The 16,344-nt window shown below is 36.0% G+C and overlaps 1 protein-coding gene across 1 annotated transcript in view; it reads left to right on the forward strand.

Moving 5' to 3' along the window:
* Positions 1-16,344, forward strand: part of DDX4 (DEAD-box helicase 4) — a 61,490-nt gene that overhangs the window by 196 nt on the left and 44,950 nt on the right. Inside the window, exons 2-3 of the mRNA XM_033110682.1 lie at positions 11,035-11,126; positions 11,924-12,009. Coding sequence (XP_032966573.1) covers positions 11,938-12,009 — 72 coding nt within the window. The 5' untranslated portion in view covers positions 11,035-11,126; positions 11,924-11,937. The remainder of the gene's footprint in view (positions 1-11,034; positions 11,127-11,923; positions 12,010-16,344) is intronic.

Raw genomic sequence — 16,344 nt, forward strand, 5'->3', positions numbered from 1 at the left:
GTTTTAACTTATCTGGTGGTTCCTCAAAGGTTTGGCTGAGGGTTTTGTTTTGTTTTGCCTGCCTTAGAGCCTCCCCAGGGCTAAGGCAGCTGCCCAGGCAGTGTTTGTTGAAAGCATGTAAAGCAAATGTATTAGCCACTGCCAGCAGAGGCAAAGTATAACAATCAGAGCAAGCAATAAACAGACCAGAAAGTTCAGGAAGGATGAGGTGAGAGAAGCAGCTACTTGAAGAAATAAGGGTTTTGAAAAGCTCCCTGCTATTCTGGGGAATCCAGAAGGCCATATGCATACCCTGGTCTGGACACATGCTCAGAAAACACCTGAAAAGACCTAAGTTCTCACCTCTGGCTGACCTTCAGGCTCTGTGAAGACAGGAAGTAAAGGCTAAGGCAGAGTTGTACACTGTTTGGCTCAGCATTGAAGGAGTGCCCCAAAATATAGCTAACTGGCAAAGAATGGGAGAAATATTTTTGCGTTCGGCTTTTTTTTTTTTTTTTTTGCTTCTAGGTATTTAATAAAGACACTAGCTGACCACTAGGTTGATGGAACAGAGACTTCAATGGCCACAAAACACAGAATACAGACTTCATAAAATTAGTAGAGTGGTAGTCAAGTTTAGAACCTTGATCGTATTCAAACTTAGTTTTTTAGATCAAGCCTTATAGGTGGTGTTTTGTACTTCCTATATCACATCAGGTCTTTCATTTGTGATATTGAGACTGTACATTGGGCTCAAATATTGTCTCTTACAAAATTCCTCTTCAGTTTTTCACCAGCCATTGATCATTTGCTAGATCACAGTTTTATGTTACCCTCTGAGTTTCAGTAATTTTTTTTTTCAGTATCCTTAGTTTCTGTTTACTAAGTAGTTAGGTCCAAACAAATTAATATGTATTTTTGTCCTAACAACTTAGTAGCCATTTAAATACACACACACTCACACACACACACACATTGAAAAAAATACTTTATTTCATTCTTAACCACAATTGCTTACTAATGGGGTGTGTACACCTGTTGGGCACTGTATAACTTCTCAAACCTTGAAATCAGATGGGACACCACTATCCTCATTTCCTGTTTCACATTGGATTTGGCACAACACTTGCTTGAGATCATAGGAACTGCTGAAAATTCAACTTTTCAAAGGTATCATGTTATCCAAAAGAATTAACTTCATCTAATGCTGAAACTGTGAATAACCTCAAGCTAGTCATTCACCTGGTGTCTGACAGATGTTGCTGTGTTTTTCTCAAAAATTTAAAATACTCTGGCATCCCTGTGAGTTTCCTGTAGTCTCACAGTTTGGGAGGTGTATGTCACTAGCCATTATTTTCCTGGTCTAGAGAAAGAATTGGCAAACTTTTCCTGTAAAGGGCCCAATAGTAAATATTTTAGGCCTTGTGGCTGTATGGTCTCTGTCAACAGTTACTCAATTTTGCCTTTATGGTATAAGTACAGCCAAAATAGACAACATGTAAACAAATGGGGTGGCTGTACTTAAGTTTATTTATAGAAACAGTTATTGGGTTGGACAAACAGCTATTTGTCTTCAGGATCATAGTTTCCTGATCCCTGGCCTACAGGATACAGAGTGGAGATTTTCATTAATTAGCTGGAATTTTTCTAAGGAAGAGACTTTTCCCTGAACAACTTTGTTACCCCAAATGCAGTATAAACACTTGTCTATTTGTTTGTTTTCTTTTGCCAGTTTTCAAAATGAGTTGGTTGCCTAGCGTCTTGCAAAGGTGACCAATGGAGGGTTTATTGTTTTAGTGGTTCTTTTGGTATTTTGTTTGTTGTTATTTTTTTTTTTTTGTATTTTTATGACCTCACAGAGTTTAAAAATATCTTTGATGTGTTTCAATCCTTTGAAGATATATATATATATTTAAATTATAAATAATTTCAAGCTTACAAAAAAGTTTCAAAAAATAGCACAAGGAACTCCCATATAACCTTTATTTAGTGTTATCAAGTGACATTATTTTGCCATATTTGTTTTATCATTTTTTCTCTCCCTTCCTCCCTCTTTCTCTTCCTCCTTTTCTCTGTCTCCTCCCTCTACACACACACACACACACACACACACACACACACACACTTTTCCCTAATCATTTGAGATTAGGTTGTGGACAATATGCCTTCTCCTGAATTCTTCACTATATATTTCCTAAGAACAAGGATTTTCATAGTACGGTGAGCAAAATTAGAACTTTTAAAAACTTACACAATGCTCTTACTCAATCTACAGACCTTGCTCAAATTTCACCAACTCTTCCAAATATGTCCTTTATAGGAATTTTCTTGTCTCATCCAGAGCCCTACATATGATTGATCATGCATTGCATTTAGTCTTCATGTCTCCTTAGGCTCCTTAAATTTGGAATGGATTCTTAAGCCTTTCTTTCTCTTTTATGATGCTGACATTTTTGAAGAATATAGGTCATTTAGTAGAAAGTACCTCAATTTGAATTTTATCCAATGTTTCCTCATGATTAGATTCAAGTTATGCATTTTTTGCAGGAATAATACATGAATATTGTAGTGTCTTTCTCACTGCATCACATCAAGAGGCACATGATGTTGACTGATGTTAAAGGTTCTAGTACCAATTCCAGCATGGGGGATGGGGAGATGGTGTTTTCACACCACCAAGCAATTCTTGGACACCAGCTGGCTGTCCTACACTTTAACTCAATTCTAACACTATCTACCTGCAGATAGCATCAGATCCACAGGTTAAGGGTTCAGTCCTACAAAAATCCCCCCCCACTTTCATCCTCTATTTTAGATGTCAATTGAAAGTCCAAGATGTCACCTGTGATTCTGACCTACCAGCTACTATCTGAGGTTGCCATGACCCGCTCCGTGGGTTCTATTACTTTGCTAGAGTGACTTACAGAACTCAGAGAAACATTTTACTTACTAGAGTACAAGTTTATTATAAAAGGATATAATTCAGGAACAGCTAGATGGAAGAGATAAATAAGATGAGATACGGGGAAAGGGCATGGAGCTTCTATGCCTTTCTGAGCGTGCTACTCTCCATGTGTACCCCAACCCCGAATCTCTCTGAACTCTGTACTTTCGGGTTTTTAAGGAGGCTTCATTACATAGGCATGATTGATTATATCATTGGCCATTGGTGATTGAGCTCAACCTCCAGCTCCTCCCCTTTCCTCTCCCTGGAAGTGGGTGGGGGACAGGACTGAAAGTTTCAACCCTCTAATTACATGGCTGGCTCCATTGGCAACCAGCCCCCATGCTGGGTGTGGTCCAAAAGTCAACTCATAAAGTGCACCTTTGTAGCCCTCATCACTTAGGAAATTCCAAGGGTTTTAGGGACTCTGTGCCAGGAATGGGGTTGAGGACCAAACACATATTTCTTATTATAAATCACAATGTCACAGGTCATATTGGTCATCATTGATAGCTAGCCCTTAAGATCTTAAGTGAACTATGTCTCCAGTTTTCATTGCTTTATACAGCCCCTTCTCCTTGAATTACAATGGCTCTGTGATTTTTTTTTTATTAATTTATTTTTAATTTATTGGGGTGACAATTGTTAGTAAAATTACATAGATTTCAGGTGTGCAATTCTGTATCACATCATCCATAAATCACACTGTGTGTTCACCACCCAGAGTCAGCTCCCCTTCCATCACCATACATTTGATCTGTGATTTTTTTTTAATTTTTAATTTTTTTTTTTGTAACCAATAGAATGTGGCAGATGTGACGCTGTTTCTTCTTATGCTAGGTCTGAAGAAACCTTGCAGCTTCTGATTTGGTCTATTGGAATTCTGTCTTTAAAAAGTTTGTTCATTTAGAATGCTGAATCTAAGGGTAGGCAGCCACCATAAAAAGTCCAATGAAGACCTCTAACCTATGAAGAAGCTCAAGTTAGCCACTTGGAGGAAGAGAGATATCTGGTACCCAACTGTACCAGCCGTCCTAGCCCCCAGATATCTGTGTAAAGAAGCCATCTTGAATGTTTAACCAAATTGATATTGAACCTTCAGATGAAAATAATTCCAGATAACATCTGACTGTAACTGCGTGAGTGATCCCAATTGAGCCCACTAAATCCACAGAACCATGAAAAATAATAATTGTTCTAAGCATTTAAATTTTGGATGAGTTTGTTATGCAATACCAGATAACCAGAATAGTGATTGTAACTTTGTTCCCTTGCTTAACATAGTGTCTGTCAGGCTGCTCCATTCTACAGTTAGTATTTTTTCTTTAAGATTGGTCAATAATTTGTGGGGAGACAGTTTAAGACCTTATTAATGTCCTTTTCTTCATCAAGCTTTCAGCTACTAGATTTTGTAAGCCAGAATCAAATGTTATTGTGATGACTGCAAAATGGGGATTTGAAAAACAACAAAACTTTAGTTCCTCTACATGAATTAGTTAGAATTCTGTTTTAAGGAAAAGCTTTGCCTTCTTTCTTATTTACTTATTTATAATCAGTATATATGCATGTGTTCTTATTTTATTCAATGGGTTATAATCTGTTACAATCATGGCTTACTTTGTCCCATATTTGGCCGGTAGGAGCCCATTTCAGTTGGCTCCTTAGTGCTTTGGTAGTTTTTGAAAGCTTTCTTGCTTTTTGGCATGAACTGATGTTTCAGGCTGGTCTTGTATATTTCCTGCCCCAGGCCTGGTATCAGGTTTTTCTCTTTGTTTCCCCCCCACACCCCAATAGTGTTGGTTTCTTGCAGTGGGAAATGATATTTAAAGACCACAGTATAGACTTTCTTCAGTGGACAGAGTTAGGAAATCCTATTTTTCTTTTTAAGGAGATATATCATGATGAAATTGGAATATTTCCAATTCCAATTTAGGGGTATAGAGTTATTTCTTAACCTCTTTGGTTTTCTATTTGAATCCCTTTTCTCTCACACTGAAAATCTTAGTTCTTAAAAAAAATTAACTTAATTATATACCATTTTATTATTAACAATATGATTATAGAATTAGTTTATTTTTTGCAGTTCTTTTTGCCTTATGATATATCCCAGTAGGGACATAAGTTCAAATTACTGTATTTTTAAATCACTTGAAACAATTCTTATTTGTGTGGTTAAGCCATTAACTCAGTACATATTTATTTGTGTGTGTTTATTTCTTTTTGCTTTACATTTTAAGATTTTGATTTAATTTTGTTTTATAATTTTGCTTAACAATCACATGGCTTCACAATCAAACCATTCACTCAGACAAGGCTAGCACACATTCTTATCCTTCTCAACCTGTTCCTTCTTTTCTTTTCATAGATAGTCATTTTATAAGTTTTTGGTTTATCTTTTCACTTTTAAAATATATAAGCAAATGTATCTCTTTTTAGATGTAAGCTAGCACACTGGACATGCTACTCTGCACCTGGCTTTTTCCAGTAATATTTCTTAGTGCTCACTCCACAGCATTGTACAGAGATAATCCTCTTCCATTTTTACAGCTGCAGAGTACTCTGAAGGGGAGCAGATATGCTACCCCCAAATAAGTCATTTTGGCATATTGATTATTTTGAATTAAAGTTACCTGGGAAACAGTTAGTGCAAGAAGGACACTCTGACTCTCCTTTGTCTCCCTGAAAGCAAGAGATGAATCTCCCATATGAAAAGAACCACCTTCCCCTTTCCTCATTCGGAGGGGAGACAGCATCCTTATCATCAGAGATAGGAAATTAGGGCCCAAAAGGCTGTATTGACAAATCTTGTTACTATTTAACCAATTTACTACCCCAAGACCAAACCCCTTTGTCCTGTCAATTCTTCACAAATTTCTTGTTTCTTTATTTAAAAGTTAGTGTAAGAGCTTCCTGCTTTAAGTCACTTTTTGAGTCTATTTTAATAGGGGGATCCTGTATATATAAAACTAAATATGTTTCTTTTCTGTTAATCTGTCTTATGTCAATTTAATTATTAGACCAGTCAAAAAACTTAGAAGAGGGGAAAATTTTCCTACCCTTACAATTCCATGAGTAGATGTTTCAGTCTGCTATGCAGTGTCTTTTGAGTTGTTTCCAATCTTTACTTTAGCTTTTCATTCTGCATAATAACTTCGTGTATACATCCCTTTAAATTTTTTGCCTGTGTATCTTTAAGATAAATTCTGGAAAGTAAGATTCCTGGATCAAAGGGTAAATGCATACATAATTGCTAGATATTGTCAAATTTCCTTCCCTCAGGGTTAGGCCATGGTGCATCCCCAACAGCAATGTATGAGGGCGCTTGTTACTTCGCAGCCTCTCTAACAGAGTACATTATTAAACATGTGCCATTTTAATAGGAGAAAAATATACCTTAGTGTAGTTTTAATACACATCACTCTTAAAATGAACGGAATTGAGCATCTCTTCATGTATTTAAAGGCTGTTTTCTTTTTCTGTGAACTATTTGTTTATATCTGTTGCTGTTATTTATATTTGTTGACCTTTTCCTTTTTTACTTTTATATGTCCTCCCTGTATGACTGATGTTAACCTTTTTTCTGGATTATGTTGGAAATATTTTTTCCCACTTTTTCATTTGTACTTTGGCTTTTTTTTTGTCATAAGAGTTTTACTTTTTCATCTTTATGTCATCACAGTATATAAAACTATTGTTTCTGGATATCAGATTATAGGTAGGAACATTTTTCCAAGTATAGAGGAATTCACCAATATTTTCTTTTAGTATTTGCATGGTTGTATTATTTTTACATTTGAATTTCTTATCCTGCTATATGGTGTGAAGAACTGGCCCAACTTAATCTTTTTCATATCGCTATTCAGTTACACACAGAGTATTTTTAAAAAGGAGAAGTAGTCAACAGTGTCAACGACTGCTAAAAGATCTGCTAGATTAAGAATGAAAAACTGTCAATTGAGTTTACAAACAAGGAGGTCAGTGTTGCTATTGACCTTGCCAATAGCAGCTTCAAATGAAGTCATGGGACAGAAGCCAGATTGCAATGGGTTCAGCAATGCAAGAAAGTGGGAAAGTGGAAAGAGCAAGTGTAGATATGTCCTTATGAGGTCCTAAATTAATTAAATCTTTTTATCAGGCACCATATAAAAGATTTAGAATTCTAAGACAGAGTTCTGGCAAAAAAATCCCTGTATCAGTCAGGGATCAACCAGGGAAATAGAAACCACTGTAAATATTTAAAATAGAGGGAATTTAACCTTTGTGAGAATTAGAAAATGGTACTTCATATGGGTAGAGGTAGCTCTGCAGGTATGCGGCTTGGTACGTGGACTGCAGGCTGAATTCAGCTTCTTCTTGCCTTTTGGCTTGGTTCATTGATGAAGGGCCCAACCTCCAGAACTGTACCTCATGGCCCTGGTTATCCCCATTTTACAGAGAGAGATAAAATAACTTGCCCAAGGTCACATGGTTAATAAATGGACGGAGATTACCGATGCTGACTTCTCAGCCAATTGCTAGTGATTTCTTCCTCCCTAACTGTTTGAAAGCTTCAAATCTTCAGTCTTAAGAGATAGACAAAAAGAGATTCATCTCTGGTTATTGACAGGACCTTGTCACTTCTCCTTTTGAGGTGAAATACTTCCCTCTTTTGTATTCAGGATGACTGACAGTGATGGCATTCACAAATCACTTTTCCTTTGCCATTTGGGATGTGGAAAAGTTACAGCGAATATCTATCGGGAATGAATAAAAAGGGCTAGACGTTGGTATATTTCCTAGTGACCGTTCACCAAATTCCACAATTCACAGATGAAACATTGTTTTTCAGCGAAGGGCCAAGAAGACCTCTTAGTCTTAGGAGAGATTGTCCAAGCTACCCTGACACAGTATTTGACTATCTACCTTTCATTCACTTTAAGATTTCATTACATACTCTTGTAAATACACTTCTGGGTTACTAAACGTATTATGTCACCTAGGATTCTTGGTTGATTACAAGCAGAATCTCTCAGGAACACTAGTTCAACTCAAATAAGACTGATTTCTAAACCCATATTAATTCATAATGGGGAGCAAGTAAGTCTTATCCACTGCACCTCCTTTCTCGGTATCAAAATACTTGGGGGAGTTGAGAATTATTAATCAGAAAGTTGCTAAGTGAGCATGGAATCAGAACAAGTGCTAATGAAACACCTTTACCTCATAATGGAGAAAACCTCTGTAGTGATCTGTCCCCTTTTCCATTTGCACCAATGTTTCCCACACTTTAGTCATTTAAATATCACCTTCATGATTTCTGCCATTGCTGCATACTATTAATACTTAGTTTTTATTTAATTGAGTAAACTTTAAAAAACTTATTTACTTTAGACCCATTCTAAACAATTATGTTTTTGAAATCATGTAATTTTCTAATACATATTAAAATAAATCTTAAATATTAACACTAAAATAAGTATCAAAAAGAAAGTTGTCTATGAATTGCCTAAAATCAGTGGTATGTGTACTACACTTCGGTAAATATTGCCTTAGCCATTACTGAAAAAATACAGAGATTTTTGTCTCTCTCAACCCTGCTAGATGTGCTGAAAACCCTTCTCTGGCGACTTTCTTCCTTAGATATGTTACAAGCACCATGGTATCTTAGAGACATTATAACTCCCCATCCCTCCATGTTGTGTTGATTTATAGGGCTCCAACCTTCAATACTTAATTTTAAAAATATTTTGTATGGTTATGTGCATAGTAGGAGATTCTCAAATATTTATAATATCTAAGAATGAACATCTACTCTCCCTGTTTGAGGTGATCCATTTTGGCTTATTGGTAGATTAAAATAAATTTTAAACAGTCTGTGTGGTAGGCACAGTCCACATCAACAAAATATATCATTATTTAGATAATATAGAAATAATATTGAAAACATTAACAATCTAAAATGTCAGTTGTCTTTATCTACATTACCTTGGAGAATTTAGAGCCTCTTTTAAAGTGTGAAGGGTCTTAACTACAAACTTTGATTCCAAACTGTGAGAAATCTTTGAGGACATCCTTGTCCTACCTTACTATGTGGGATTTAGAGAATGTGGAGAAACTGTATACAAGCTTCCCAGTGAATCTTGTGAGACAGGAGTCTTAAGGTTTTAAATTCTATTAGCCACTGCCATTCTTTTCACTAGACTGTTTCTTGAAAGATTGGCTAACTTTACTTATAGTACTTAGCATAGTACCTGGCATAGTACATAGCAGGTGCTCATTTAAAGTCTATTTAACAACTAAATGAATTCCTGTCTTTTTTCTATGTTGAAATTTATTACCACCACTAATCCAAGATCTGTCAAGAGAATCAGAAAATAGAATATACTGGCTTTACTTTCTTGGGACACACATCAAGGAGCAAGTGTTTACTGAACTGTGTTTGTCTTTTTCACTGTTGATGTTCAATTTTTGAATTATATTATTTTTATCCATTGCTTACTTTTCCTTTCCTCAATATTAAACTTTAGTTCTCATCAGAATTCATTTTTTCTTAACTCTTAAAAGTTATATATATTGTTTCATAAAGAATCATTTCATTGTAATACCTGAAAGCAACAAAAATCTGTTCTTTCCAAGAGTGAATAGCAGAGAATGTTTACTAAGTGCTTAAAAAATGTTCATTTTAGAAAATATCTCCAAGTTTTTCATACTTAAACAACTAGTTGGTTATTTTATCTACACAATATCTTGCTCTTCATATCTTGCTCTTTTCACTTAATATTTTCCCATTACATAAAACATTTTGAAAGGACAACATTCAATTCAAAATGAAGTAAAATACCTCAGAGGATCTTGCATACAAATTCAGAGTACCAGGAATATTGGTGGCTCTCTTCCACACATATACAGTGTACTAGCCACTTCAAGGATGATGTGAAAATTTGGTTTAAAAACAGAAATTATTAAAAATGAGAGTTATGTTAAAATATATTCTGGTTTGACCTTTGTTATACACTATCTTTTAAAAACAATTCACTTTGAGTATAGTCTTACAAAGTTTAGTGCTAATTAGATATATCCTGACATATTCTTGGAGGAAGAGACAGAACCAATAATGGTGATTCTAGAGATGAAAAATATGAAGTCAGAAGAACCTGTAAAATGCCTCATCCTCTGTGTCTGAGTGTGAGACTATATTGGGATTTATATTTCTCAATGAAATATTCAGGAATTTCTTCAAAGATTCAGAGAGTGGAAAATGATGGAAATAAAACCAAAAATAAAAGTTACACTTTGCAAGCAGTCCATTGTTACACTTTTTACAGGGATGGGAAAATACTATGGGATTTCATCTATTTTTTGTGGAGTAGAACAAGAGTATCTGATTGATGAGGTCATGAAGTACCGAAACGACCAGTACTCCCTAGTGTCAGGTGGCTCACAGATCCAAGCCTTGATGTACGATCTACGCCAGCACAATTTCCTTCTTCCTTCTGTATCAGAGGGCTTCTCCTTTCCAAAGAGTTGGACCCCCAACTCTATACAATAGGCTAACTTTCTTTACAACTTCCTGGGGTACCAAGGGTCTCTTTCATGCCCTCATTGGGAAGAAAAGGAAATATACCACTTCCATCGGTCTTCGCCTCACCGTCAGGCACCAGAAATCCCCGGATGGGAAGCAAGCGCCTCAGAAATAACCAGAAGGACCAACTGCCAGCGGCCTCAGTAGGAAAAGGGGCAGAGAAAGCTAAAGGAGTAGGATGGAGAGCATTACCCCTTTTCCCTTTTATTTTTGGTGTTAGAAAAAGGGAGGTGGCCATCTCTGGCTTTCACTGCTTACATAGGGAAAATCTAGAGCCTCTCCGGATTGAAGACCCCACTCAAGAATCTAGAGACAAGTGGCACACAGCGTCTCTCGTACCCACAGGCCCAACGGGCCACTCGGTGAATAGAACTGTGGGTGAGGCCACCGCAGCCTCGAACGCGAGCAAGTAGGGAATGCACGGCTGGAGATGGGGGTGGGACGACGCTGGCATTCTGAGCACTGATTGGCTCGTTTCCTGAGTACTGATTGGCTTGTTTCCTGAGCACTGATTGGCTCGTTTCTTGAGTACCGATTGGCTTGTTTCCAGGTGCCATTTTTTGGTGGAGCGGCGTCCTGCACGTGCAGCCGTTTAAGCGGCGTCCGGGCCTGCGAAGACCTGAGAGAGCAGGCCGCGGAGAGGTGAGTGGGGCAGGTGGCTTTTCTGGCGGCATGGATCTCAATCTGACATTTTGGGCTTCCCAGTAGCCGGACTTTGGGCCAGATGAAGGACTGATGGGGCGAGCGGGGTGGTGGTTTGAAGTCGTCCCTTGGGGCCTTTCCATTTCCTGCCGGAAGGTCATAAAGCCCCGTGGATGCTTGAAGTCTGGGCTCAAGGCCTGCAGAGGAGGCACAGGACCTTTTTTAGCCCACACCCTGCGCAGCTCTTTTCCTTCAAGGAAAACTGTGGTACTGTTTGTGTACAAACACTCGGTGAAATGAGTTGACCTTTTTGCTGGAGGGATTTGGTCCGCCTAACCCTTCTCCCCTTCCCGTCAAACTTCAAGGCCTCAGTTCCTGGCACCCTCTCCCTGCAAGAAATTATTTAAAAAACCCCAAACCAAACATCTTAAATACTTTTGAAGGCAGAAACCTTGAATATTATCAGAAAATTTCCCATCCCCTTGATATCTAATGAGCCATTTGGGGACCCTTCCAAGGAGAAGGTAAATTCTGTGAACAGATTTTAGAGCAAACATGGTGATTGTTAAGAGTAATTAGGTAAGTGGTTCCACTGATTTTTAAAGATAAAAAGGATGCATATGAATGTCACCTCTACATAAAAAACAAAACTTAATTCCCCGTTTTGCAGGAAGATCAGCACCTAGTTGAGTAGTTTCAGGAAGTGTATGTGAAATGATGATAGTTTATGCTTTTTAAAGATACAGTTCTGATCTAATTGAGGCCAAATGTGCATGTTTGTATTTTTATAAAAATAGAACTGGAACCCAGCATGGGAGATGAAGATTGGGAAGCAGAAATAATCAAACCTCATGTGTCTTCCTACGTTCCTGTATTTGAGAAGGTAGTAAAAGTTTAAGTTTGCGGTTATTAAATGCTACAGATTTTATCAAAGTTGAGAAGTGCTGTGGTGGGAAAGGATTTTTTTTTTTTTCCAATTTTTATTGGGGAACAGTGTGTTTTTCCAGGACCCATCAGCTCCAAGTCAAGTCCTTGTTTTCAATCTAGTTGTGGGTGGGAAAGTTTTAAATTACAGTCTGTTTCAGTATGCTGTGCTTATCTCCATGTGACTGTTGTTAACTTTCTTATAGGGAAAAAGGAGGAAGCACGCTAAGTCTCAAATAGAATAAATTCGTCTGAGGCAATTTGATAATTAAAATCTGAAATATGTATTAAAATCTAAAATACATGTAATAGTATTATTAACAACTTAATGTAAATCTCAATGATTTAGGACATATGGTGGGTGAAAACAAGTTTGTCCAAATGTCTCTGAGACACACTTATATAGAAAATTGAAAAATATAGTTTGGTTTTAGGTGATATTTTGAATTCTGGAAATTGGTTTTATACAAGGAGGACTCTCAAAATAAATATGTTAGGTTGATTCAGATGGTATCATCAGTCTGATCTTTAAATATACAAATCATCAGATCTTTTTCCATAATGGCATTTGGGGGGGGGGGTTACATTGTAATTCAGAAGAAGGGTCCTGGAGACGTTTTTTTGGGTTTCAGTTCTGACTTGAAAAAACGACTTAAAAAGATTAGCATTAGGGAGACCACCTCAGGGACGATTTAGATGCTTGATCACTGCACTGTACACCTGAAGCTGAAGCTGAACAATAATGAATGTCAACTACAAGTTCATATATATATATATATATATATATATATATACACTTACAAGAAGCGGAGTACAGCATTAAGAATAGAGACAGTGGAAATGTAATGGCTGTGTGCGATGTCAGAGGGATAGTGAGTGGGTGGGGGGAGTGGGGTTGACACAGTGTGAGGGATATAAATGATAAACGTCTAAGTATTACTTTGTTTTGTGCACATGAAACTAAAAAAAAAAAAGATTAGCAGATGGTACTTTAGAAGATGATATATTTTAAAGGATTATTTTTGCAAAATTGTTATCTACTTGAAAATGTATCCAAAAGTTGATTTTTCGAATTTCCAGTTTGAGTTTGTTAGTTAGTTCTAACGCATTCTGATTTCAAGTGATATAGTGGAAGTTCTTATTTCACACAAAAATGTAAAATATGCAATCCTTTGTTTTCACTGGATTTGGTCTGTATATAAATTTTATATTAAAATAACCCTAGATCTTAATCTGAATTTATCATATTTCTTGTTTGGGAACTTACGCACTCCCATTAAATGTTTAGTAAATGTTCTGTTTTTCTCAAACATGTTTTCACGTAGATTGTAATGACAGTACACTTACAATTATAATTTTTGATTCCAGCTTTTTCAATTTTCACTATTCTATGTTACTAATTTCCTAAAAATAATTTCTTGTGGTTACGTAATATTTCATGGAAAGGATCTACCATGATATAATTGATTTTCTGTTGGTGTAAATTTAAGATAGTGTTAGCTTTTCACTGTAATATTGTCATGACTATGTACAACTTTTTCTTTGTTTTAATTTTGGAGTATTTTTTTCAAAAATGGAATTACTTGGTCAAAGGATATTTTATGGTTCTTTTCTTCCCTGGTTCTCAATAGATTTGTTATAATATAAAGTTTAATTCACAGATACAGACTTTCTTCCGGTGGTCTTTAATAGTCACCTGTGTAATTTTTATTTTTCAGTCTGAGATTTTATCTTCATTAAGTTTCTTTAAATACTATATTGAACTGTAGCATGTTGTGCATGTTTATTGCGTAGGGTGTCTGAAATGAGTATTGCTGACTATCATATCTTTCAAATGTACTTTTTAAGAATTTTTGTGCTATTCAGTAAAGTACCTTGTTTCTTGATATTGGGAATACTAACTTGAATATAATTTTTGTTAACAATTCTAATTTCTGATTCTTAATACATGTTTTTCTGGAGCCAATTTGTAGTAAAATTTTTGCATTTGTCTGCAAACTTAACACCTGGTGCGGGTTTTGCAATAATTATTTGGCCTATTTTACTTAAAGGAACATGATGCAATTTGTTGCCTGCCTTGGTTAAATAAAAAGTGCAGAAACTAAGGATGAATATGTGACCTTTTTTTCATGACATTTTTATGTAGGAGAAATCTGAGGTCTTTTATTCAGCTTAGTTTCTATTAAAGGCACTATTTTGATTGGTTTTTATAACTGAATTTCTATTTCTAGTGACAGTTGGGCTTCCCTTTTGTTAAGTTTATAGTGTCTCTGAGACCATCTTGGATTGGTATCATCTTAGACAATATCTGTGATCAGCTTTTGCTGAATGCGTCTCAGGATCTTACTTGGAGATTTAATGTTGACACCTGCTTACATAATTTTGAATACTGTCTACTGTTCTGGTAGTTCTTAGAACTTCCCAAGTCTAGATTTTGAAGTGAGTGTACCACCTGGGGATAGAACAGTGAAAGACGTGAGGTGAAGGAAAATTTGATAATCTAACAATTACGTTGTCCAGAAATCTCAGTGCTTAGGCATTTGTACATTGCATTCAAGTTTTGCTGGAATGGATGAGTATGGTGGTTGTAATAGGATATTGAAAATGAAGTTAGAGAAGGAAATGGAAAAGAAGGGGAGGGAGAGGAAACTGGAGATAGTCATGGACATAGAATTAATTAGACTGGATGGACTGGATTTGGAGTGCAAGAGAGGAATTAAGGGCAATGGCTAGGTTTTTTAAGTTAGGCAGCTAGATGGATGGTGGTGCCATTTACTGAGATGGGGAATCTGTGGAAGATGAACAAGTTTGGGAGGGAAAAAAATCAAGAATTCTGTATTTGTTGTGTTCAATTTGAGATGACTATGAAAATGTATTACGATGACAGATTATATGAATTTGTTCCCTACGAGAGGGATCAGGACTATAGATATAAATTTGGGAATTATAAGGAAATAGTCTGTCATTTCAAATGCTGCTGAGGCCTTTCGTCAGATGAAACATAAAAGTAGTAATTTTATTATATAATTTCCTTATTAAAAGCATTTTCAGTATAGAGGTAAGGCTGGAAGCTAGACTGGAGTGGCTTGAAGGAAAAAGTAGGATATGAGAAAGTTCAGGCAGTAATTGTAGACAATACATTTTGTTTTAAGAGGGTCAGAGAAGAGGTGCAGTAGCTGGAAGAGAATATGAAGTTAATTTATTTTTAAGGTAATGAAAAAAGTTAGTAATTTTTTATTAAATGAATTATATTGAAAAGAAATTTGATGTCTTGTTTCAAAATTTGCCTTGCAGTGTGTGAGTTCTATGTATGTATGTGGGATATTAAATTCCACAGCCTGAAGATCATCTAATAATAGTAGTTTTCAGTTCTCTAGTATTTCATTACCTTTCATCAGCTTTATAACACTTATAAAACCAGCCCTGTTTTGTGCTCTACTCACCCAATATATTTTGGCCACTAGAAAAGAGAAAAGAGTCTTTAGGATTTCACTTTAGGGAAAACTGAATCTCTCTTCTTGTTTGCTTTAATGTCTATGGTAATCATAAATTGGGACATTTTACTGTACCACAAGCCCAAGGCATTTCAAGGATACATTGTCTTTCTGTTCTTAATAATTCAGAAAAATAATTGGAAGACTCAAGCTTTATAAAAGTAGTTTTTTTTAAATTAGTTTCAGGTGCACAAGACAAAGTAATACTTAGACGTTTATCATTTATATCCCTCACACTGTTATAAAAGTAGTTTTTAAAGTCATTTAGTGTCTTTTGTGAAAGAAGTTTTAGAGAATCAGTTTTACCTGAAGATACTACTCACCTGGGTACATTCCCTCCAGCTTTGGGTTTGTTTAGAGGAACTTATTTGAAGGAATGTTGTGACTGTTCTAATGCAGTCAGTTAATTAAGGTATCATCTGTAAGTTTTAGGTCACCTTTCATCCTTAAATTACTGAGTTATGATTTTCATGTACAAAAATTTCAGAGCTCTATATGAAAGTTTTGCTGTAAGTAGAGAAAACTTAGGTGAGAGGAAATAAAGGAGTGGATTGAAGATAAGGACACTCTAGGAGTTAGAAGTGAGAAAAAAGTTACTCAGGTTGTCCTTAACTCTGAGATACTCTGTGAAATATTAGAAGGTTCCAAAATTAACTTGACACTAAGCTATTGATTATATGAGTATAATCAAAAGTTGAATTTTCTGAGTGCAATAGTCATTATACACTGCAAGTGTAATGCATAGCATTAATATTTAATAATTTTTTGAGACTAAAGTAACATCAAAGACAGTCTTCAGA

This window comes from Rhinolophus ferrumequinum, chromosome 7 (assembly GCF_004115265.2).
Source record: "Rhinolophus ferrumequinum isolate MPI-CBG mRhiFer1 chromosome 7, mRhiFer1_v1.p, whole genome shotgun sequence".
Classification (NCBI taxonomy): Eukaryota; Metazoa; Chordata; class Mammalia; order Chiroptera; family Rhinolophidae; genus Rhinolophus; species Rhinolophus ferrumequinum.